Genomic DNA, 24,264 nt, shown 5'->3' on the forward strand with positions numbered 1-24,264 from the left:
TGAAAAGTGCGGATCCCGTTTCAGTCTATTTTATTTTATTTTAGCATATTATGGGGGTACATGTGTTAAGGTTACTTATATTGTCCATGCCCCCCTCCACCCTTCTAGTAAGAGCTTCAAGCATGTCCACCCCCCAAACTTTGCACATCTTACTCATTGTGGTTGTATATACCCATCCCCTCCTCCTTCCTCCCATCCTCCTGACACCCAATATATGTTACTCCTATATGTCCACTTAGGTGTTGATCTGTTAATACCCATTTGGTACATGTGGTGCTGGTTTTTCCATTCTTGAGATACTTCATTTAGTAGAATAGGTTCCAGCTGTATCCAAGAATATACAAGAGGTGCTATATCATTGTTGTTTCTTAAAGCTGAGTAGTATTCCATGGTATACATATACCATATTTTATTAATCCACTCATGAATTGATGGGCACTTGGGTTGTTTCCATAGCTTTGCAATTGTGAATTGTGCTGCTATAAACATTCAAGTGCAGGTGTCTTTTTCATAAAGTGACTTTTGATCTTTTGGGTAGATGCCCAGTAGTGGAATTGCTGGATCAAATGGTAGATCTACTTGTATCGCTTTGAGGTATCTCCATATTGCTTTCTACAGAGGTTGAACTAGTTTGCAGTCCCACCAGCAGTGTAGGAGTGTTCCTCTCTCTCCGCATCCATGCCAGCATTTGTTGTTTGGGGACTTTTTGATAAAGGCCATTCTCACTGGAGTTAAGTGATATCTCATCGTGGTTTTGATTTGCATTTACCTGATGATTAAAGATGTTGAGCATTTTTTCATGTTTGTTGGCCATTCTACTGTCTTCTTTAGAAAAGCTTCTGTTCAAGTCCTTTGCCCATTTTTTGATAGGGTTGTTTGATTTTTTCTTGCTGATTTTCCTGAGTTATAAATAGATTCTAGTTATCAGCCCCTTATCAGATGTGTAGCTTGCAAAAATTTTCTCCCATTCTGTGGGTGTCTATTTACTCTCTTGACAGTTTCTTTGGCTGTGCAGAAGCTTTTTAGTTTGATTAGGTCCCATTTGTTTATTTTTTGTTGCTGTTGTCATTGCCTTTGGGGTCTTCTTCATAAATTCTTTGCCTAGGCCAATATCTATAAGAGTATTTCCAACATTTTCCTCTAGGATTCTAATAGTTTCACACCTAAGGTTCAAGTCTGTTACCCAGCGTGAGTTGATTTTTGTGAGAGGTGAAAGATGTGAGTCTTGTTTCAGTCTTCTACATGTGGTTATCCAGTTATCCCAGCACCATTTATTGAATAAGGATTCTTTTCCCCAGTGTATGTTTTTGTCTGCTCTGTCAAAGATTAGTTGGCTATATGAGGATGGTTTTATATCTGGGTTCTCTGTTCTGTTCCACTGGTCAATGTCCCTGTTTTTGTGCCAGTAAAAAGCTGTTTTAATGACTATAGCCTTGTAGTATAGTTTGAAGTCTGGTAAATTGATACTTCCTATTTTGTTTTTATTGCCTAGGATTGATTTTGCTATATCGGGTCTTCTCTGGTTCCATATGAAGTGTAAAATTATTTTTTCTATATCTGTGAAAGATGATGATGGTATTTTGATAGGGATTGCATTGACTCTGTAGGTCACTTTGGGTGGTATAGACATTTTAACAATGTTGATTCTGCTGACCCACGAGCATGGTATATTCTTCCATCTGTTTATGTCCTCTGCTATTTCCTTCTTCAATGTTTTATAGTTCTCCCTCTAGAGGTCTTTTATCTCCTTAGTTAAATATATTCCAAGGTACTTTATTTTCTTTGTTGCTATTTTGAAGGGAATTGAGTCTTTGATTGGGTTCTCACTTTTACTATTGTTGGCGTATATGAATGCCTCTGATTTCTGTGTATTGATTTTGTATCCGGAGACTTAACCAAATTCATTTATCAGATAAAGGAGTCCCTTGGTTAAATCCTTGGGGTTTTCTAGGTATAATATCATGTCATCAGCAAAGAGTGAGAGTTTGATCTCCTCTCCTCCCATTTGGACACCCTTAATTCCACTCTCTTGTCTGATTGCTGTAGGGAGGACTTCTAGCACTATGTTGAACAGAAGTGGAGATAGTGGGCATCCTTGTCTTGTTCCAGTTCTAAGTGGGAATGCTTTCAATTTTTCCCCACTCAGTATGATATTGGCTGTGGGTTTGTCATATATGGCTTGTATTATTTTTAGGTAAGCCCTGTCTATTCCTATTTTGTTGAGCGTTCTTATCATAAAAGGGTATTGAGTTGAATTTTGTCAAATGCTTTCTCTGCATTTATTGAGAGGATCATATGGTCTTTGTTTTTGCTTCTGTTTATATGGTGAATTACATTTATAGATTTGCATATGTTGAACCATCCTTGCATTGCTGGGATGAAGCCCACTTGGTTGTGATAAATTATTTTCTTGACAAGCACCTGGAATCTATTGGCTAGGATTTTGTTGAGAATTTTCGCATCTATGTTCATAAGCGATATTGGTCTGTAGTTTTCTTTTTTTGTTGCATACATTCCTGGTTTTGGTATCAGGGTTATGTTCGCTTCATAAAATGTGTTGGGGAGGGAGAATAGTTATTTTAAAAGGCTCTAGGACCAACTTCTGGGAAAAATCCCCATAACTAGGCCTCCGCATAGAAATCTCTGCGAGAATCACCTGAGGCTGGGAGCTCATGGAACCATAAAACAGATCTATTTTAGACTGAAACAGGATCCTCACTTTTCACTCTGCTGGCACATAGGTACTTCCCTTTTCTGAGAATAAGCAGCCTGAGGGAAGGGGGGGACACAGGACCCACACTTTCCACCTCTCACAATGGCCAGCTCCAAAAAAATTATTCCTGAATGGATGGTGAATGGGGCTACCTTTCTTGAAGTAATGGTGATGGATGGGGAGATAAATCTTTAAAGAATGGTTATTTTAAAAGGCTATAAAACCGACTTCTTGGAAAAATCCCCTTAACAAGGCCTCTGCATAGAAATCTCTGCGAGATTCACCTGAGGCTGTGAGTTCATGAAACCCCACCTCTAAAAATGCAAGTGAAATGCCCGGTGTTCTCAAGGATGGTGAAATAATGGTGAAATAACAATTAAAATAATGATTTTCTTCACACTGCTGCTAGCTACTGCTTGAAAAACCCAAGTGACCGGGCCCAAAAATGAATTCCTCTGCCTGAACCGTTTTCCCTTCCTAGTTGAGCCATGGAATCAGTCTGAAGGAGAGGATGAAATGTGTGGATCCCATTTCAGTCTATTTTAGACCCTGCTGGCGCATCGGCACTTCCCATCTCTGAGAATAAGCGGATTGAGGGAAGGGGGGACAAAATAACTCTACTTTCCTCCTCTTACAAAGGCCAGCTCCAAAAAATTATTCCTGAAAGGATGGCAACTGGGCTACCTTTCTTGAAGTAACAGTGATGGATGGGGAGGTAATTCTTTAAAGAATGGTTATTTTAAAAGGCTCTAGGACTGACTTCTGGGAAAAATCCCGGTAACTAGGCCTCTGCATAGAAATCACTGTGAGAATCACCTGAAAATGTGAGCTCATGAAACCACACCTCTAAAAATGCAGGTGAAATTCCCTGTGTCCTGGAAGATGGTGCAATAATTGTGTAATAACTGTGAAAACCACTTGAGGCTATAAGCTGATGAAACCACACCTTTAAAATGCTGGTGAAATGCCCGGTGTCCTCGAGGATGGTGGAATAATGGTGAAATAACACTTGAACTAATGATTTTCACCACACTGCTGGTAGCTACTCCTTGAAAAACCCAAGTGTCCAGGCCCAAACATGGATTCCTCTGCCGGAACTGTTTTCCCTTCTGAGCCGAGCCATGGAATCAGTATGAAGAAGAGGGTGAAAAGTGCAGGTCCTGTTTCAAGCTAAAATAGACTGAAACACAATCCTCACTTTTCACCCTCTGGCGCATGGGCACTTCCCTTTTCTGAGAATATGCAGCCTGAGGGAAGGGGGGACACAGGACCCACACTTTCTGCCTCTCACAAAGGCCAGCTCCAAAAAATTATTCCTGAATGGATGGTGAATGAGGCTACCTATTTTGAAGTAACAGTGATGGATGGGGAGATAATTCTTTACAGAATTGTTATTTTAAAAGGCTCTGGGGCCGACTTCTGGGAAAAATCCCCTTAACTAGACCTCCGCATAGAAATCTCTGCGAGAATCACCTGAGGCTGTGAGCTCATGAAACCTCGCCTCTAAAAATGCAGGTGAAATGCCAGGTGTTCTCAGGGATGGTGAAATGTGAAACATTTAAAATAATGATTTTCTCCACACTGCTGCCAGCCACTGCTTGAAAAACCCAGGTAACCGGGCCCAAACATGGGTTCCTCTGTCCTAACAGTTTTGCCTTCTGAGCTGAGCCATGGAATCAGTCTGAAGAAGAGGGTGAAAATTGCGGATCCTGTTTCAGTCTATTTTAGACCCTGCTGGCGCATGGGCACTTCCCATCTCTGACAATAAGCGGCCTGAAGGAAAGAGGGACACAGGACCTGCACTTTCCACCTCTCACAAAGGCCAGCTCTGAAAAATTATTCGTGAAATGATGCTGAAAGGGACTACCTTTCTTGAAGTAACAGTGATGGATGGGGAGATAATTCTTTAAAGAATGGTTATTTTAAAAGGCTCTAGGACCGACATCTGGGAAAAATCCCCTTAGCTATGCCTTGGCCTTGAAATCTCTGCGAGAATCACCTGAGGCTGTGAGCTCATGAAACCACGACTCTAAAAATGCTGGTGAATTGCCCGGCGTCCTCCATAATGGTCAAATAATCGTGAAATAACACTTTAAATAAAGATTTTCTCCACACTGCTGCTAGCTACTCCTCGTAAAACCCTGATGGCCGGGCCTGAGCACAGATTTGTCGGCCAGCACCATTTCCCCTTCTGGGCTGGTCACCAAAACAGGCTGTAGAGGAGGGTGAAAAGTGCAGATCCTGTTTCAGTCTAAAGTAGACTGAAACAGCATCCTCACTTTTTATCCCGTCTCGGGCATGCGTGCTTCCCATCCCAGGGGATGAGCAGCCAGAGGGAAGGACTGAACATGTGGGATCCACACTTTCCACCTCTAGCAAAGGCCAGCTCCAAAAAGTTATTCATGACAGGATGGTCAAAGGGGCCACCGTTCTTGAAGTAATGGTGACCGGTGGGGAGATCATTCTTTGCAGGATGGTTATTTTAATGGCTCTGGTACTGTCTTCTTCGAAATAGCCCCTTAGCTAGGCATCAACATAGAAATCTATGGGAGAATCACCTCAGGCTGTGAGCTCATGAAACTATTCCTCTAAAAATGCTGGGGAAATGCCTGGTGTCTTTGAAGATGGTGATATAATGGTGAAATAACACTTAAAATAATGAGTTTTTCAACACTGGTGCTAGCTACTCCTCAAAATACCCCGGTGACCATGGCAGAGCATATATTTGTCTGCCAGCACCATTTCCACTTTGGGGCTGAGTCACCAAACCAGTCTGAAGAGGAGGGTGAAAAGCGCAGATCCTGTTTCAGGATCCACTTAGACTGAAACAGAATCCGAAATTTTCACCCATCTTGGGCCTGGGCACTTCCCATCCCTGGGGATAAGCAGCCGGTGGGAAGGATTGACACCCGGGACCCGCACTTTCCACCTCTCGCAAAGGCCAGCTCCACCAAATTATTCATGAAAGGATGGTGAAAGGGGCCACCGTTCTTGAAGTAATGGTTACTGGTGGGGAGATAATTCTTTGAAGAATGATTATTTTAAAGGCTCTGGGACTGACTTCTTCAAAATAGCCCTTTAACTAGGCACCGACATAGAAATATCTGCGAGAATCACCTGAGGCTTTGAGCTCATGAATCCACTCCTCTATAATGCTGGGGAAGAGTTTTGCTCTAAAAGAAGTAAGTGCCCACACTCGGCAGGGTTCCTGTGAGTGTTATGTTAAAAGTCTGCAATATCAAGAGTACCCAGATGGTGACACTGTTCAACACGAGGTCTGAGATAACTGGTTCCTAAAATACCTGGATCACAGAAGTGCATCCAGAAATTAGACCTGGAAAAAGGAAAAAGGTAGAGGCTTGGGAGCTAGAAAAGACAAGTAGAAAAGAGCTTACAGCAGTTGCTTTTGTGGGTAGGAAGGTGACAAAAACAAAGGCACAACAGAATTACGTTCCGAGACCTGTGGCTGGAGAGCTTAGAAATGTTCTTTTACAGTGAACAGAGAAACAAGTGATGGGATTGGTTCCTGGAGTGCTACTAGATCTGCTGGAACTAAATTTATTCCAAGTATAAAAGGAGTAAGGTGTAAAACTACACTCTGAACAAGACGAATAAAAAGCACAGCTGGTTTACAATGACACAGTAGGGATTCTAGACAAAACTATCTCATCCAGTGCACCTCTGTCTCTGGAGGCAGCAGCCTGAAGCCAGCAGGCAGGTGTGGGGGACAGGCCTTTAGCTGGGCCTCAGAACTGGCCATTACGAATACCAGGGATAGCTTAATCATTCACTTCTCCTACATCTCCACCAAAAGTCCCACCCACATAACCCCACTCTCTGCCCAAAAATAAAGAGGCTAAAATGAAGACTGCTTTCTATGTTATGGCAGTGATGCTGAACTCTGTAAGAAAAGCAGGAACCTTACTTGTTTTAAAGCAAAACTCTTCCCAAGGACTGAAAACAGAGCTTCTGGCAAACTCTTCATGGCACTGTGGTGGGATGGGTCTAGAGAGTCACCTGAATGGTGCTTCCCGTGTTCCTCTTTCAATTCTGCCATTTTCAGTATTCTCATGTGTCTGAATAGGCAAAGTGATTTAATTGGCTGGTCTTGCACCCGCAAATTAGTTCCAAAGATGAACTCTTTGTAACTTCTTTACAGTCACTAAAGCTCAAATGTAGAACATTCCTTTAAATGGCAGGATAAAATCCCCACCATGCCCCACAGTGCATTCTGGGAAGATGTCTGTAGCATATGTTGCTGTGAAATTAGGCCTTGCAGGATATGGCTGTTTGTCATTTTGATGTAGTTTAAATAAATGTATACATATTTTATAAAGAGTCTTTTTCACCAGTTCAAAAAGTTTAATTAACCAGCAGTCACCACGTCTGAATTTTTGTCTCTGGAGCATCGATGGCAGACCAAGATTAAAAGTGGTATCTCAGGCACATGAGCATGGGCTGCCTGCCCGGGCCTCCTGCTGTCCCGCTGACCCTGGGACACCAAGTTCAGTGTGTTCCCAGCAGGGGTCCCGACTCAGCCCTCTGGTTTCTGCCCCCTTCAGCGGACTGTTGACTTCAGTCCCTGCAAGTGCTTTAGTCGGAGTGGGGTTTTCTCAGAGCACTGCCACAAGATAAGTGTGTGTTTAGCCAAATAATTTCTCCATTAGGGGAAAATGCAATCATCCAAATTTTACCAACAATGATAAAAAAGATGAGAGTAGGAAAGATTAAGCAACATCTGAGTTTTCATTTGGAAAAATATCCATGTCATTGTGCAAGGCCGTCTGGGAGCAAGTGATCATTAGAGATTCTTCAGAAGACCTCATCCGAAAATGTTAAGATTGCCAGTGAGGGAAGGAATTGTTAAAATGGCAGCAGCTTTTGTTTCTTATTTTTTTTCTAGAATTCTGTAAAAATGCAAAGAGAGTTGAGAGGTACTTGAAAATTGAGGGGAGAGAGTTACCACAGATTAGAAACATATTTTTAGATTTCAGTTCTATATCACAAATCCATACAATGCCATTTTTCAACTGTACAAAAGAATCTGCTTGTGAATTTGACGTGATCTTTTTTTTTTTTTTTTTTTTTTTTTTTTTTTTTTTTTTTTTCTTTTTTTAGTACTTTGAGTTGCTGTTTCATTGACGTGATCTTAATGATAACAGCAAAGGCCAAATTTTTCACCTGTTAATATTTTTCCACCTTTGTCCTTGAATCTGAAAAACTTTATACAGTACTGTAAATTTAACTTAACATCGAGTTTCATGTCAATTCTTGTGAAAAGAACTTTCTGCATGTAACAGACATACAGTTAAAGAACACAGCAGAGTACAAAATTTACAGGAACAGTTTGGGAACCAACAGAAAATATCACCTTTCATTTGCCATCTTATGTATCAGTTTTACCAGCTACTTCTAATTTGTACATTATTTGTAAGGAAAAGAAGGAAAATCCTAAGCCTTGTCTAACTTAGTGGAGAATGTGTGTTTTGGGCTTAGGATGGATAGCTAAGACTTATTGAGTTGTGTTATCTAACTTGTATATACAAATTGTAATTAAAAGTTTGGATTACCCTGTTTCTCACAGTTTAAAACTATGAGTAATTGAAAACTCTGGAAATGTGACTAGTATATGATTTAAGGCTGTAGAAGCGAGGAAGCCCTTTCAAGTGCTGAAACTAAAGACTTCTAGTTTTGGGCTCAAATTCAATAAGTACTGTTTGTATACCAGGATATGTGAGATATAAATGTAGTAGGTCACTTTTCACTTATCTTTTGTAGATATAAAATAAAAATTTTGTAGAACAGAAATAGCTTATACTACTAAAGTAACAAAAGTTATACTAAAGTATCATGTTTTAAAAAATATATATATATACAGAGTTAAGCTTGTTGCTGTTACCCTGTCTGGATTTGAAAAGTGTGCTGATTTATATATATCTCTGTGTGTGTGTGTCTGTGTGTGTGTGTATATATATACATATATAAAATGGCCTAAATCAGACATTTGTGTAATTACAGTTGCAAAATGAAAACATTTTGAAAGGAACATTGTATCATAGTTCATTCATTTGCAGTGAATCTTTGTTCCTTTTTACTGTGGTAATTTTAGAAATGAGTGTCAGGTTTGAAATTAGATTGCTAAATTGCGATTTTGCTGCTTGAACTCTGCACTGGGTCCTCAAATAAACCAATGTGAATGTAGTTTTTCCCCATGTGTGAAGAAGCAGCCACAACCCAACAGAATAGGAGGAAAAAACTAGAACTATTTGAAGTTTTATCTTTTTGTATATGAAAATAAAATAATAATAATAAAAAAATAAAATCCTGGGGAAATTCCTGGTGTATTTGAAGACGGTGAAATAATGGAGAAATAACACTTAAAGTAATGATTTTTTCAACACTGGTGCTAGATACTCCTTGAAAAACCCTGGTGACCGTGCCCCAGCTCAGATTTGTCTCGCAGAACCATCCTCTTCTGGGCAGAGTCAAAAAACCAGTCTGAAGAGGAGGGGGAAAAGTACGGATCCTGTTTCAGTCTGAAACAGGATCCGCACTTTTCCCCCTCTCGGGCATGCACGTTTCCCATCCCTGGGGATAAGCAGCCAGAGGGAAGGAACTGACACCCGGGACCCTCACTTTCCACCTATCACAAAGGCCAGCTCCAAAAAATTATTCATGATAGGATGGTGAAAGGGGCCACCGTTCTGGAAGTACTGGTGACTGGTGGGGAGATCATTCTTTGAAGAATGGTTATTTTAAAGGCTCTGGGACTGAATTCTTACAAATAGGCCCTTAGCTAGGCATCAACATAGAAATCTCTGTGAGAATCAACTGAGGCTGTGAGCTCATGAAACCAATCCTCAAAAAAGTCCTCAGCCCATATCTGTCTGCCAGCACTGTTGCCCCTTCTGGACAGAGTCATCAAACCAGTCTCAAGAGGAGGGGGGAAAGTGCGGATCCTGTCGCAGTCTAAGGTAGACTGAAACAGGATCTGCACTTTTCACCTGTCTCAGGAATGCGCGCTTCCCATCCCTGGGCATAGGGAGCCAGAGGGAAGGACTGACACCCGGGACCACACTTTCCACCTCGCGCAAAGGCCAGCTCCAAAAAATCATTAGTGAATGGATCGTGAAAGGGGCCACCGTTCTTGAAGTAATGGTGACCGACGACGTGGAGATAATTCTTTGAAGAATGGCTATTTTAATGGCTCTAGGACGGACTTCTTTGAAATAGACCCTTAGCTAGGCATCCACATAGAAATCTCTGCGAGAATCACCTGAGGCTGTGAGCTCATGAAACCTCTCCTCTAAAAATGCTGGGGAAATGGCTGTTGTCTTTGAAGACAGAAATAATGGTGAAATAACATTTAAAGTAATGATTTTTTCGACACTGGTGCTAGCTACTCCTTGAAAAAACCAGGTAACCATGTCACAGCAAGGATTTGTCTGCCAGCACAATTTCCACTACCGGGCTGAGTCAACAAACCAGTCTGAAGAGGAGAGTGAAAAGTGAAGATCCTGTTTCAGTCTAAAGTAGACTGAAACAGGATCCCTAATTTTCACCCTCTCGGGCATGCACACTTCCCATTCCCAGGGATGTATCCAATGATTACAGCTTATGTACAAGTGAAATGAGTGACAGCAATGCTATATAAGGGATAGGAGTATGGAGGGAGGGATTAGGAATATTATAAAGTACTTACATTACCCATAAAGTTGTATGGTGTTATTTGTAAGTGGACTTTGTACACAGCAAACTCTAGGGCAATCACTAAAAACAGTAAAAACAAAAAAATATAAAAATATAAAATTGATGTCCTGGGAGATAAAATGGCATCATATAATATACTAAGTTAAAACCATAAAGGCAGGAAAAAGTGGAAAATAAAAATAGGAACAAAAAAATAAGGGCAACAAATAGAAAATAGTAATAAATATGGTAGACGATATTACATCACTTTAAATGTTAATGTTTTAAATATACCTATTAAAAGGCAGATTGTCATAGTGGATCAAAAAACAAGACTTAACTGTGTTTTCAAGCACCCCACTTTAAACATGAAGATATATAGATTAAATATAAAGAGATAGTTAACATATAGCATGCTAACACTAATCAAAAAAGTAAGCTGGACTAGCTATATTAATTTCAGACAAAGCAGCCACCACACCTGGCTAAAATTATTTCTCATTTTAGACATTAACTAAATCCTGATCTTTCCATATTTGTCTTCAAGTTATACTGTAAGTTTTTATCCAGTAATTGTGCTTTAGTCTGTCAATCTATAACCAGTAAACCTCTAGGAAGAAAACAGCACCAAAATTTTCAGGTAGAGGCAGTTATTAAAATTTTCTATGATAAAGCTCATTGTAGAAAAGAAACAAAAAAATGGTAGTGGTTAAAAAAGACTTTTCAATTCACAACTTGACTTTGCATTAAAAAAAAAAAAATAAAATAAAAAATAAAAAAGACTTTTCAGGAGGCTGAGGCAGGAGGGTCATTTGAGGCCAGGAGTTCGAGACCAGCCTGGGCAACATAGTGAGACACCATCTCTAAAAAAAAAAAAATTTAGGTAGATTTAGAGGGTACAAGTTTTATTTGTTACATGAACGAGTTGTATAGTGGTGAAGTCAAGGCTTTTGGTGTACCCATCACTTGACATTGTACCCAATAGGTAATTTTTGATCCCTTATGCCCTTCCCACCTTCCCCCATTCTTAGTTTCTAGTGTCTGTTATTCCACTTTGTATGACCATACCCATTGTTTAGCTTCCTCTCGTAAGTGAGAACATGAGTATTTTTTTTTTTTCTATTCCTGAGATACTTCAATTATGATAACGGTCTCCAGTTCTACCTACGTTGCTGCAAAAGGCACTGTTTCATTGCTTTTTATAGCTTAATAGTACTCCATGGTATATATGTGTGTATGTACACACACACACACACACACACACACACACACACACCCCACATTTTCTTTATTCTCATCAGTTGATGGCCACTTAAGTTGATCCTGTATCTTTGCGATTATGAATTGTGCTGATAAGCATTTGGGTGCAGTTATCTTTTTGATATAATAACTTATTTTCTTTTGGGTAGATATCAAGCAGTGGGATTGCTGGATTGAATGGTAGGTCTACTTTTAGTTCTTTGAGGAATCTCCATACTGTTTTCCATAGAGGTTGTACTATTTAATAATACTATTTCAAATAGTTTTATTTTTATTTATTTATTTATTTATTTATTTATTTTTTTTTGAGACAGAGTCTTGCTTTGTTGTCCAGGCTAGAGTGAGTGCCGTGGCGTCAGCCTAGCTCACAGCAACCTCAAACTCCTGGGCTCGAGTGATCCTTCTGCCTCAGCCTCCCGAGTAGCTGGGACTACAGGCATGTGCCACCATGCCCGGCTAATTTTTTTTTTATATATATATCAGTTGGCCAATTAATTTGTTTCTATTTTAAAGTAGAGACGGGGTCTCGCTCTTGCTCAGGCTGGTTTTGAACTCCTGACCTTGAGCAATCCGCCCGCCTCAGCCTCCCAGAGAGCTAGGATTACAGGCGTGAGCCACCGCGCCCGGCTCAAATAGTTTTAAATAATACTATTTAAAAATACTATTTAATAATTTACATTCCTACCAACAGTGTGTAAGTATTCCCTTTTCACTGCATCTGCACCGACATCTGTTGTTTTTTGACTGTTAATGATGGCCATTCTGACAGGGATAAGGTAATATCTCATTGTGGTTTTAATTTGCATTTCCCTGATTAGTGATGTTTTCATGTTTGTTGGCCATTTGTATATCTCCTTTTGAAAAAAAAAATCTGTTCATGTCTTTTGCCCACTTTTTATTTAATAGGGTTATTTGTTTTTCTCTTGCTGATTTGAGTTCCCTGTAGACTCTGAATATTAGACCTTTGTCAGATTGTACAGCTTTTGCAAATATTTTTTCCCATTTTGTAGGTTATCTGTTTACTCTGTTGATTATTTTCTTTGATGTGCAGAAACTTTTAAAATCCCATTTATTTTTCCTGTTGCTACATTTGCTTTTGGGGTCTAAGTTATAAATTCTTTGCTTAGGTCAATGCCCAGAAAAGTTTTCATGTTTTCTTCTAGAATTTTTATGGTTTCAGGTCTTATATTTAAGACCTTTAATCCATCATAAGTTAATTTTTGTGTGTGGTGCGAGATAGGGATCCAGTTTCATTCTTCTGGAGCCTATCCAAGTTTTCCAGTACTATTTATTGAATAGGGCATCCTTTTCCTAGTGTATGTTTTTGTCTGCTTTGTTGAAAATCAATTGGTTGTAGGTATATGATTTGATTTCTGGGTTCTTCATTCTGTTTCATTTATCTACGTGTCTACTTTTATACTAGTACCATGTCGTTTTGGTTACTATAGCCTTGTAATGTAATTTGAAGTCAGGTAATGTGATACCTCCAGAATTGTTCTTTTTGCTTAGGATTGCTTTGGATATCTGGGCTCTTATTTGATTCTATGTGAAATTTAGGATTGCTGTGCAGAAACTTTTTAAGTCCCCATTTATTTATTTTTCCCTGTTGCTAATTCTGTGGAAAATGACGTTGGCATTTTGATGGGAATTGCATTTAATCTGTAAATCACTTTGGACAATATGGACATTTTGGCAATATTGATTCTTCTAATCCATGAGCATGGGATGTTTTTCCATTTGTTTGTGTCATCTAAAATTTTTATCATCAGTGTTTTATATTAATAGTTCTCCTTGTTGAGATCTTTCACCTCCTTGGTTAGGTATTTTATTTTCTTTGCAGCTATTGTAAGTGGTATTGAATTCTTGATTTGACTCTCAGCTAGACTGTTACTGGTATATAGAAATGATACTGATTTGTGTTATGTTAATTTTGTAACCTGAGACATTACTGAATTAATTTATCAATCCTAGAAATCTTTTTGGGGAGACTTTAGGGTTTTCTAGATATAAGATCTATTATTGCTACTAAAATTTTTTAAAAGAATTAGCCAGGCATGGCAGCACATGCCTGTAGTCCCAGCTACTTGGGAGGCTGAAGTAGGAAGATAGCTCCAGCTCAGGAGTTGAAGGCTACAGTGAGCTATGATCACACTACTGCTAAGTGCAGTATAAAAGTAAAAAATATATTAACGCATTGCAATACTAGAGAAAAAAATTTTTTCCTTTGGGCCACAGTGTTGTTTTATTATGAAAATAGAATAAAAGCCTTAAAAACAAAACAATCCTTTCTAATTTAAGGAAAAATTTATTTTTTATTGTTTTCTGTGCATGAGTTATATGCAACTTGAAAAATAGTTCTCATGGCTCTCTAGGTGAAAAGACGTTTGAGTTACATATGGTTCCGGAGGTCCTGGGCTCAAAATTAGTGTTAAATACACCTCTTATGGCAGTTAATGTGTTAAAAGTTTTTAAAAAAGCCTGTATTTCACATTGCATTTATAACATGTATAATATTAGCTTAATTTCAATATAGCCAATTAGTGAAAGGTTAATGTCATTGTTTTTGTTTAGAGAGGATTTCAAAAACGACTTTTTTAAATACTGAAAGAACTTTAAAGGAGAGGTTACTTACCATTCTAAAATTATTTTTATTTCTTAACTATGAGATCACATAAATAGAAATTGTGTATTAAATCCTGTTAATCTGGAGAATGTGAGAAGCTTGTTCTTTTCATCAACTGCCATTCAGGAGGATGCTTATGGAAAAGAAGTTGAGAAAGGAAGAAGGACATCAGGCTAGGCAGTCAGATCAGCTTAAGCCATTCTGGTCAGCTGGGATGACATATGTCAAAGAAGCTCTTGGCCTCAGTAGTTGTTCCCAGGAAGGGATTTTATAAGCAAATTGCCTATGCTTTGAACATTGTGCTTTACATGATTAATTGATATAACCCTTACAACACATAGATGCGGTAGATAGAAATATTGTCTCCATTTTGTAGACAAGGAAAGTGAGGCCAAGCTCAAGTCAGTAATTTAGTTTATCAGGTAGTAAGTGGAAAGCTGGGATTCAAATGATTTGAGTTGTCTGACCTCTTAAACAATGTACTACTATACTGCCTCACATTTGAGAAGAATCCCAAAACAAGGTTTTCAGGATTTGTTCCCGTAGGGGACTGACATATATTTTCCTAGTTTAAGAATTAAAGTTAGTGAGTAATGTACATGTTTTTCCCAGAGCGTTTGAAAGTAATGTGTTCCGGACAGGCACCCTGTGATAAACAAAGCTGTTGCCTAGAGGCGTAACAAAGGACCTGAGTTGCAAGTAAGAAAGAGCTGTTCCACCCCACAGCATTGGGGGTCTGGAGGCCACATGATAAACACCCTATAAGATGGCTGGTTAGTCAATGACAGGTAAGACTCCTCAAGGGAGGGGCAACCTAAGCCAGGCACAGCCGCCGGGGTTCAGCCGAAGATCTTAGGGGATCACTCTAAGAAAAGCTGGGGATGAGAAATGCCCCCTGTGGCTTGCCTTGTCCATTTTTGCTAATCTCAGTCTGTGCTCTATGTCTAGCACCTGGAGCAACCACCTGGAAACCTTGAGTCAGGGGATATTTATTTCCCTAAGGCGACGTATTCCAGAATTTATGGCCATTGCTGAAATGACTGGGAAGTTATGTATAAGGAACTAACTTTAAATTTTTAAAGTATAAAAATAAAATGGACCCGGTGTATTATTACTCAAGTCAACCATCTGTATGTGTGTTTACGTTTTTCTTTGTGTTTTCATTTTGTGTTCTGTGTTCATCCTCCATCCTGTAAATGGACCACAACAGTTCCTATAGTCCAGGTTAAAATAAGGTATTTGATTGTTTTTCTATATACTCTTTAGTATAATGAGGTATCTGATTGTTTTCTATATACTCTTTAAGTTTTAATGCAAGAATTCCATAATTTGTCTCCATTTTTGTAATATATCTTCCTAGGTCTGGCATTCCAAATGGGGATGTGGAGAGGAAGACTGTTGGAATAGTCACTGTAGAGAAGAGTTCTGTATGACTTCTAGTGTGATCTTGTGCAAGTCATCAAAATGTTTTGAATTTAAGTTTTAGTAGCCAGAAAAGGATGACAATCTTTACCCCACAGAACTGGACAATTAAATGAAGATTTTTCTGATCACTGCACTATTAAGGTGCCCATTATTCAGATGAGTGGACAATTTAATAATATATGTAATTTATGGGGTTTTCAAGAGTCATTTTGACTGCAGGATTTTTGCCTTACCTGTTGACATTAAAATCCTTGGTTAATTGGAACCCCACTGTAAGCCTTTGAATGACAATAGGTCTAGTGTCTTCAGAAGATCTCCTTGGGCTATTTGTACTGTTGGGCTATCGATGAAAGATAGGTAACTAGTCTAGCAACTGCCCACATTAAACAAGTGTATGTTTGCTAATAAAAGCTATGGTGGGGGCAGAATGGCAACTGAGAGCAACAGAGTTCGAAAAGGAACTGTCAACTGGTCATCCAGCAGGTATTTTGTTTTCACTTACAAAGCAATGACTTAAAATAATTTTTGACAACTTGACTTAATGGTTTGTGTCAACATCTGGTTCTGATGACAACCAGAAATATTTCAAGGGTTGCTAAGCACCACATTTCAAAGTTTTTTATTTAGAATATTCCTTGGAATAATTTTTAGGTATTATAAAATATTTTTAAATGATAATTGAGTTCATCTGTGATCTAAAGAAGCAAAATATCATTAAAATGAGTAGGACTGCATTAATATATAAAGGTCTTTATTCATGCTTTAACTATGTAACATAGATCCTAAAATCCAAGGAAAGAGAATTAGAGAAAATAAAAAAGTACAAGGGAAGGAAATGAGGAATGAATTATTTAATTTTATTTGATTATTTTCATTTACAGTTCTGGCACTGACACTTTTTTTTTAAAAAAAAGATTTTAATTTTATGTAAATATTGAACTTCAATAAAATAACTTAAAAAACATTTACATGTATATCACTAAATCTCCATAAAATATACAATACTTTTGATACAGCATAGGCTAGAATGACTTTGAAGGAAATGGTACATATTCATAATTTTTAAGAGATATCCCATATGTCACTTCTGGGAATAAATATTTATATTGAATTTGCCAAGACATGTGAAGTATTAAACACTATATAACATGCACTCAGAAATTAAAATATACAGTTTGAAATACATATATTTTAAAGCATAAAACTGTTTTGACTTAATAGATGTACATTAGAGCTTCTAAATAGAAATTTGAACATTTATTACAAATAAAAGATACTATAACGCCAACTGAGATACAGTCCAAAAGCTGCTAGGAAACAGTTTGAACATGTAGAATATAAATGTCTACTTTGGCTAGAGACAAATCTCATCTTTTTAACCTTTAAATGAGATGGAATAATGTTAAATTTGCTAAAATTTTAAAACTTTACAAAGTATTGGCTTTCAGTTTAAGTACCAGTTAGCTGCATGGTCCACTTCTTTTTCTCATTTATATTAATATGACAAAAACACATGAACTTAATGTCTAACATAAAAATCTGAATATTACTGTTAAATGAAGATATTTAAAATTTCATACACCAAATTACTCAAGTACAACAAACCATATTTTATAATATATAAATTAAGGATTTATAGAAATTATATTTTACACCCACAAGCAAATTATAAGGATAAAATATCTTCATGTACTTCTAAACATCAACACTCTTCCAAAACACCTCCCTGATGATTTATTGGCACTCAAAAATTTCCTTTTTTAAAGACAGAATATACAAGAGAGAGATGGTAGCAGTTAACTGTTTGGCATTTTTAAATGATTGCTATTTCTAGAATATAGCAGCAATATTGCTCACCTAGAAGAACTGAATGTACTGATAATTTATACACTGTTACAACCTGAACCACTTCATCAAATTAGCTTAATGTTATTGTACATGAGGCTCAGGAGATTGATGAAAGTGATAGGAAACAAGACATTAAAATTAATGCAAAGAATAATTCTGAATCTTATTGGCAGGTGTTACATATGAGCTGTAAATTTTACCCCATAATTTAATATATTTTGCTACGAAGCACATATTATTAATTCTCTGCTTCTGGCCTGATATGTCATCTAATTCTTTTATTCCTAAGATAAAGTATTAATTTGGTAATTGAAAACTTAGATATTTAGTATAATTTAGTATTTTATGACTTAGAAAATGGTAAAAAAAAACTTGGTAACCATCTCATTAATTTTATTTTTAATTATTATGTTGATGAAATAAAATCAATAATCCTCCAATTCTCCTCACTGTATTACAGTATTTATGAACTTTATTAGTGTCATTACATTATATACTGTGAAACTTTCTTAGATAAACATATGGATAGTGTTTTCTAAAATATCCTTCCACTCCCTCAATCTTCTGGATCTGTGGGTTATTATATTTTCAATTTTCCTTCGCTATTTAAAAGCAAAAGGGAAGTTGCCATCTTATATTTTTCCTGATTATTCTTCCCTGTATAAGATACTGAAATTATAGTAAAAAACGTATAACTTTCTTGCTTTAACTGATTTCCCATTTTAGAGTGAATAACTTAAATAATATTTAGGAAACTCTTCTGTACTAAAATCTGGTTCAGTGGTAAAATTAAATTATGAAAAAGCATTTGGTAGCATTATTCTCATATCATTTTCTATCAGGGAACTAACTACTGCGTATGGCTGAGAACAAATTTAAAATAGAAACATTACCTTTTATTATTATTTAGATCTTTCTACATATACATATTAAAAATACTCATGTTTTGGGTAATGATTAGGTTAGGTGCAACAGTCAAAATTATTAGGAATGTTTACTTACATTCAAGAAAAATATTGACAGCAAATCTTTTTAACATTACATTCAGCTCTGTGTTTTCATATGCAGACCAAATAGTATATTCTCTTCTGTCTAGTGCAGATCAGCCATCCAGCTAAGTCTCAGTAGGTACTAGAACCATCTTCACTGTATTTTCCTAAAACATAATATAGCTCTATCTGCAGCATGTTTAGAAGGAAACCTATAATTTCAGTTGAAAGCATGATGCTTAATCGGTGTCTGTTTTAATATGGTAGGTCAAATTGTATCTTATATAAATTGTCCTATAAAATATATATTTGATGATATTTCCAATGGAATGTTTTCAAGTTGATAGTGGCAGCCAAAGACACTGAGAACTTAAGGTGCATAATATAAAAAAACCTGAAAAATTTAAACATTTAATTTTTAATATACTATAAATGTTCACCAAATCTAAAAATAATACCCTAATTGTATAAGGTTCCTTTTCAAGTAGTTATTTGTTTCTAAAAAGTTATAAATAATTCTTATACTGTGCCTCTCTGTCTTATACTTCAAAGATATGGAATATTATCTTTATCACTATATAAATAACAAATAGTATTTTAAAGAAGGGGCTGAGGAGAATGGGGGAGGAGAACTGTGGCTAATTTTCCCTGTTACTATGTGCATTTATGGATATAAAGTTGAAAACATTTTTTTTCTATGTCAGGGAGAACAGGCCATGTTCTGCTTTAGGAAATAATATGAGTCCAGTTGCTCCTTTAATAAAGTTACTGTGCATCAGCCCAGCTGAGATATAAGTATATAGTTAAGGCTATGTATACAATAAAGAGAAGAATTGAGGCAATTATTTGGGTAAATCAGAAAAATAAATTTTTAGAGAGCACTTTATTGGTCTAAATGTTTTTTCTTCCTAACATATTCTGATTGTACCACACAAGAGCTCATTTTCCCCCTCACTTTACCTGTGTAAAATACACAGATAAGAAAGTTCTTATTGGGATAAGAAATATCAGTGTAATAATAATTTTTTTCTATTAAATCATATCTACTTTTCTAGGGGAAAATCAATATTAAATATCCCCTTAAAATCAATTTTCAAAGCACCTAATTCAATGAACTCTAAAATATTAAATTTTTTTATTATATGAAATGACCAAAGGGAGAAAACTTTTTTTTTGGTTGAAGGACTTTTAGGGCACTAATGTGACTGGTTAAGCACAAATTATACCTCTAGTGACTTAGAGAATGAACTTTCACAGGTATATTTTTAGCTTGATAATTATGATAAGAATAAGTTAGACTTTGAATTTATAGATATCCTCCTTTTCTCCCCAACTATAGTACCTTATTAGATGTTTAGAGACATTTTAAAATGCATCAAACTGATGCATTCCTAACACAGAAGATTCATTCATATTTTTACTGGAACTAGCAAGTAATTTTATATAGTTCTTAACATACTATACAGTTCTTAACAGAAGAGCAAAAATTAAGAGTTCAGTGATGAATGACTATAAAAACCAGTGAAGACTTTGGAAAGACATTGTAGAAATGTAAGTCAGCATTTCTTATAGACATACTATACTAGAAATATTAATAGGGAACTCAATCTTTAGACAAAAAGGAAAAAAATTGAAGCCAAGAATGAGAAAATGAAAACACTCAGATAAATCTATGTATTTTTTTAAATTGAGAAAAGGTGTGCAAAATTAAAGCTAGTTTATGACCTTAGAGTAAAAAAGACAAGTAATAAAATGTGACAGTTCCCTTAGGAAGAGTTGTTAAAAAGTTGAGAAAAAAATGAGTCCCATTATTTTAATTAAACATCAGTAACAGCAGGATTATTTCTGCTACTGATTTCCTTCCTCTTTTTTATTTCTGAAATTATTATTTGATCAAAAGGGAAAAATAGTCTGCGTGCAGCTATTTATATAACACAAATGAAGGCACAAAATAGGACTCCAGAGCCAATGAGGAAGGTGTGGTGATTTTGGCATGAACAAAAACTGACCCTGATATATAGTTAAGATATATAGTTAAATATCTGGCACTATTTTGCATTTACAGTTGCATATCTAAATGACTAACCAATTAAGAATCCATAAAAATCATCTTTTCTTTGTTATTTTCTGACAGTTTTCTTACCAAAACTTGCTAGTTTATCTGTGCAAAAGTATACTTATAACTAATGCAAAAAACATGTATGAAAATAATCCCTAAAAGACCTGCTTTTTGATATATTCAAAAGATCCTGTGCAGAGTCAGTTTCTGAAGAACTCTCAATGTCTGAATTTGAGACAGAAATCAAAACTTGGAATCCAAAGGAGAAAAGAATAGCTGTGCCCTTGTAGGAGGCACTTTTGAATTGGCTGATGAAAGCTTAAATGGAATTTACTTCCTGACAGCTGATCACAGATAAGCCACTACTACCTCTTAGAAAAATTTAGGGCCAATAGGCCATGTTTGACATAGAACACCCTTGGACCATCTCCCAGAATTTTCATTTTTTCGTGGAGAATGCCATGTGAAATAATTCTTTATAAATATATATATGTAATTTGGTTAGATTAGCACTGACTATTGCCACTAAAATTATATATGGTCTTAGGAAAAAAGGATGCCACTGAAGTCACTGGGTATAGTATTCATTTTAGACTATCTCAAGAAGGGATTACACACATTTGCTCAACAATTATTAGATTAAAATCTATGTAAATATATATCTTTTGTATTCCTGCTCATGAAACAAAATGTCATCATGGTTGTATCTTCCTCCTAATCAAGTATTCTAGAATATGAAGTCATTTAAAACTAGACTGTGGAAAGAACCAGATTAGAAACATGGCAGTGAGGTCACCAATTGCTGTTCTTCTCCCCCAAGTTTGTTTAAATAACTAAATCTATCAGCAGCTGAAAATTATTCCACATCAGAAGCATCATTGTCAGAAAGATGATAGTTACTTCCCTTCACCCGAATATATTCAATATATCTCCCTTCATCAGAATCTGAAGTGCCACATGTGCACAGCCTGTTGTCAAAGAGTGATTCGATTTCCTCTAATTTTTTCCCTTTGGTCTCAGGAAGACAGCCATAGATGAAAAGGAGTCCCACAGCAGCAAATCCAGCATAGAGGAAGAAGGCTCCTACAATGGAAAAAAAAATGTATACATGAAGGAGTATTGATTTTGACTTTTTTTTCCTGGTCAATCATGTATAACCAAGGTATGAAATGGGACCAAAAAATTACTACCAGCTGGGTTTACTCTAATTGTTCTAACCCTGTGAATGTAATACAATTTATCTTTCTAAACTCAAGTCATGTAATGCCAAACTCAAGAAGAATAACAGACTCAGGTCAGGTTAAATTCTGCTTTGAAACTTTTCCTCAGTTCCCTGACTAGAGGGAATTACTCTCTCCAATGTGCTTTTACAGCACTTTGTTGAGAATCCCTATCATAATAACCAAGAAGTATTATGTGTGTATATATGTTTGCTTTGTCTATTAGACTAGAGGCACTTTGAGGCCAGGAGACGTTTATTATTCATCTTGCGTTTCCAGAACCAAGTACAATGATGACGTTGTTGAATTATTACCTCAGTGGCATATCTGGCAAGTCCATCTTTCCCCTTTCTCATGCCCCAAACCTAGGAATCTTCCTGGACTTTTCTCTTACTCTCACATCCAGCATCCCAATCTGTTAGGAAATCCTGTTGGATCTGCCTTTAAAATGTAACCTGAAGATGATCACTTCTCACCGCTTCCACAAATATCAATGGTTTAAGAGCCATCCTCTCCTCTCTGGACCATTGCGATAGTCTCTTAACTGGTCTCCTTGTTCCTTCTCTTGGACCCCTATAGTCCATTTTTTCCCCCTCAGTCTCACTTATCATCATCTGGCAGACAATAATGTTTACTGATTTGTTTTTGTTTCTCCCCACTAGTGTGTAAGCTCTGTGAGGTCAGGGAATATTGTTTTGCTGTAATATTATGCATGTCAATGCAGCATACCAACAAACATGTAAATAGGAAGCAACCAGGTAGTAAGTGTCGATATAGCAAGCCTAGATGGATGAGATATATGAACGTATGACTTGTTTATATTATCTACATATTTCCAAGATGGACTTTCATTTATAAACTAATTCCCATCTTAAATATAAGAATGTATACTTTTACTTTTGATGGTGGAAAATGACTAACTATAATGGAGTCCCTGCCTAATTTTAGGCCTTTGGTCCGGACCATTCTGTAAATGAGATGGGGGAAGGAAGATAAAAAACTAATATGACTAATGGCTGGAGAAAGGATATCAGATTGGGTGGAAGTGGGAAGATCTGGGATTAAGTCTTGGCTATGTGACTTCTAGATTAGTCATTTAATTTCTTTGGGCCTCAGATGCCTCATTAACCACTTCGGTACGAGTGTGGACTATAGTCGATAGCCACAGATGAACGCGCACTCAGCCCAGGGTCAACTTTAGCTGACAGCTATGATATGACTTTTCTAATTTTTCATTTATCAAAATAAAACTGTGAACTTTTAAAAATTGTGAACTTTTAAAAAACGTAATGAAAACGTATATGTATATGTTACCTATTCTGATTTACACTACAAGTAAAGCTGCCTGTAAAGTAAAACAAGCTTTCAGTGCTTTAAAGCTTCCCTCATCACACAAGAGCAAAACGGATTCGTGGTCAATGCACAGCACAGACTATCGTGCGGACCGTGAGTGCCGGCTGTGGGCAAGGGTTCACGGCCGGTGAGCGCTGTACTGAAGTGGTTACGTAAAATAAAATGGTTGCTCAGCTCCTATTTAAGTGCTGGCAGTTTATGATTCCATAAATCTTATGGTCAAAATCAGGAGCAGATACAAGAGAGATGGTTAAGAGACGCCCGAGAGGGAGAACTGCTCTTCTGTTCCAGTGGCAAAAGTGGTCTCCTCAAGGGTCAGCGTCTATGGCTTGTCTTTGGGTTCCCAGTGCCTAACACATGGTTACTGTCTTAATACTTTCTTAATAAGTAACCATTTCCAGAATATCCATAGAAATATGTTTTGGAAAGACTCAAGGAAAACTATGGAGGAAAAATGCTGCTGAACTGACCACCCAACAGAATCTTTTCTGTAGAATGAGAAGCCATGAGAAAACGGAAGGGAAACAGAGGTAAATTACGTGACATTAGAAAAAAACATGAAAGGGTTATTAACTAAATCAAGACATAATTTGTTAAAGCTATATTAACTCTTTAAGGAGCTAGACTTGTATAAATCAAATTCCCTTTGTTTAATAAAAATACAACTCTATTTACAAATATAAGGTTCTTTCAGTTTGGTTCAGATTAAACATTTACTGTAACCTTTTTTTTTATGGCTTATATGTGAGAAGTACTCAGAAAAATGATACTAGGTCATCTGGGATGCATGGCTGAGAGTTTCTGTGAGAGAAAGGCTTCATGGCTCTGTGGAGAATGTGGGCCTGGAAGTCACATAATGACCCAGGCTGAATCCTTGGAGTAGAGTTTCTTAAATTCTCTTGAACTTGGTTTTCTGATCTATGTAATAGGGAAAATAATTCCTATTTTCCCAAACTGTAAATAATAGAAATAATGTACATTATATGCCCATTAGAATTCTGGATGTTAGTTGCTCAAAAAAGTGATAGCCAGCATTATTACATTCTACTAAATGACTAGGAAAGAAGAGCTGCTATTAAGAGATT

General features: G+C 36.8%; 1 protein-coding gene across 1 annotated transcript in view; it reads right to left on the reverse strand.

The window, feature by feature from the left end:
* Positions 1 to 16,448: 16,448 nt before the first annotated feature.
* SLC2A13 (solute carrier family 2 member 13) overlaps positions 16,449 to 24,264 on the reverse strand; it is a 343,690-nt gene continuing 335,874 nt past the window's right edge. The window contains exon 10 of the mRNA XM_012788702.2: positions 16,449 to 21,689. Within this exon, the coding sequence (XP_012644156.2) occupies positions 21,463 to 21,689 (227 nt within the window). The 3' untranslated portion in view covers positions 16,449 to 21,462. The remainder of the gene's footprint in view (positions 21,690 to 24,264) is intronic.

Source organism: Microcebus murinus, chromosome 10 (assembly GCF_040939455.1).
Source record: "Microcebus murinus isolate Inina chromosome 10, M.murinus_Inina_mat1.0, whole genome shotgun sequence".
Lineage (NCBI taxonomy): Eukaryota > Metazoa > Chordata > Mammalia > Primates > Cheirogaleidae > Microcebus > Microcebus murinus.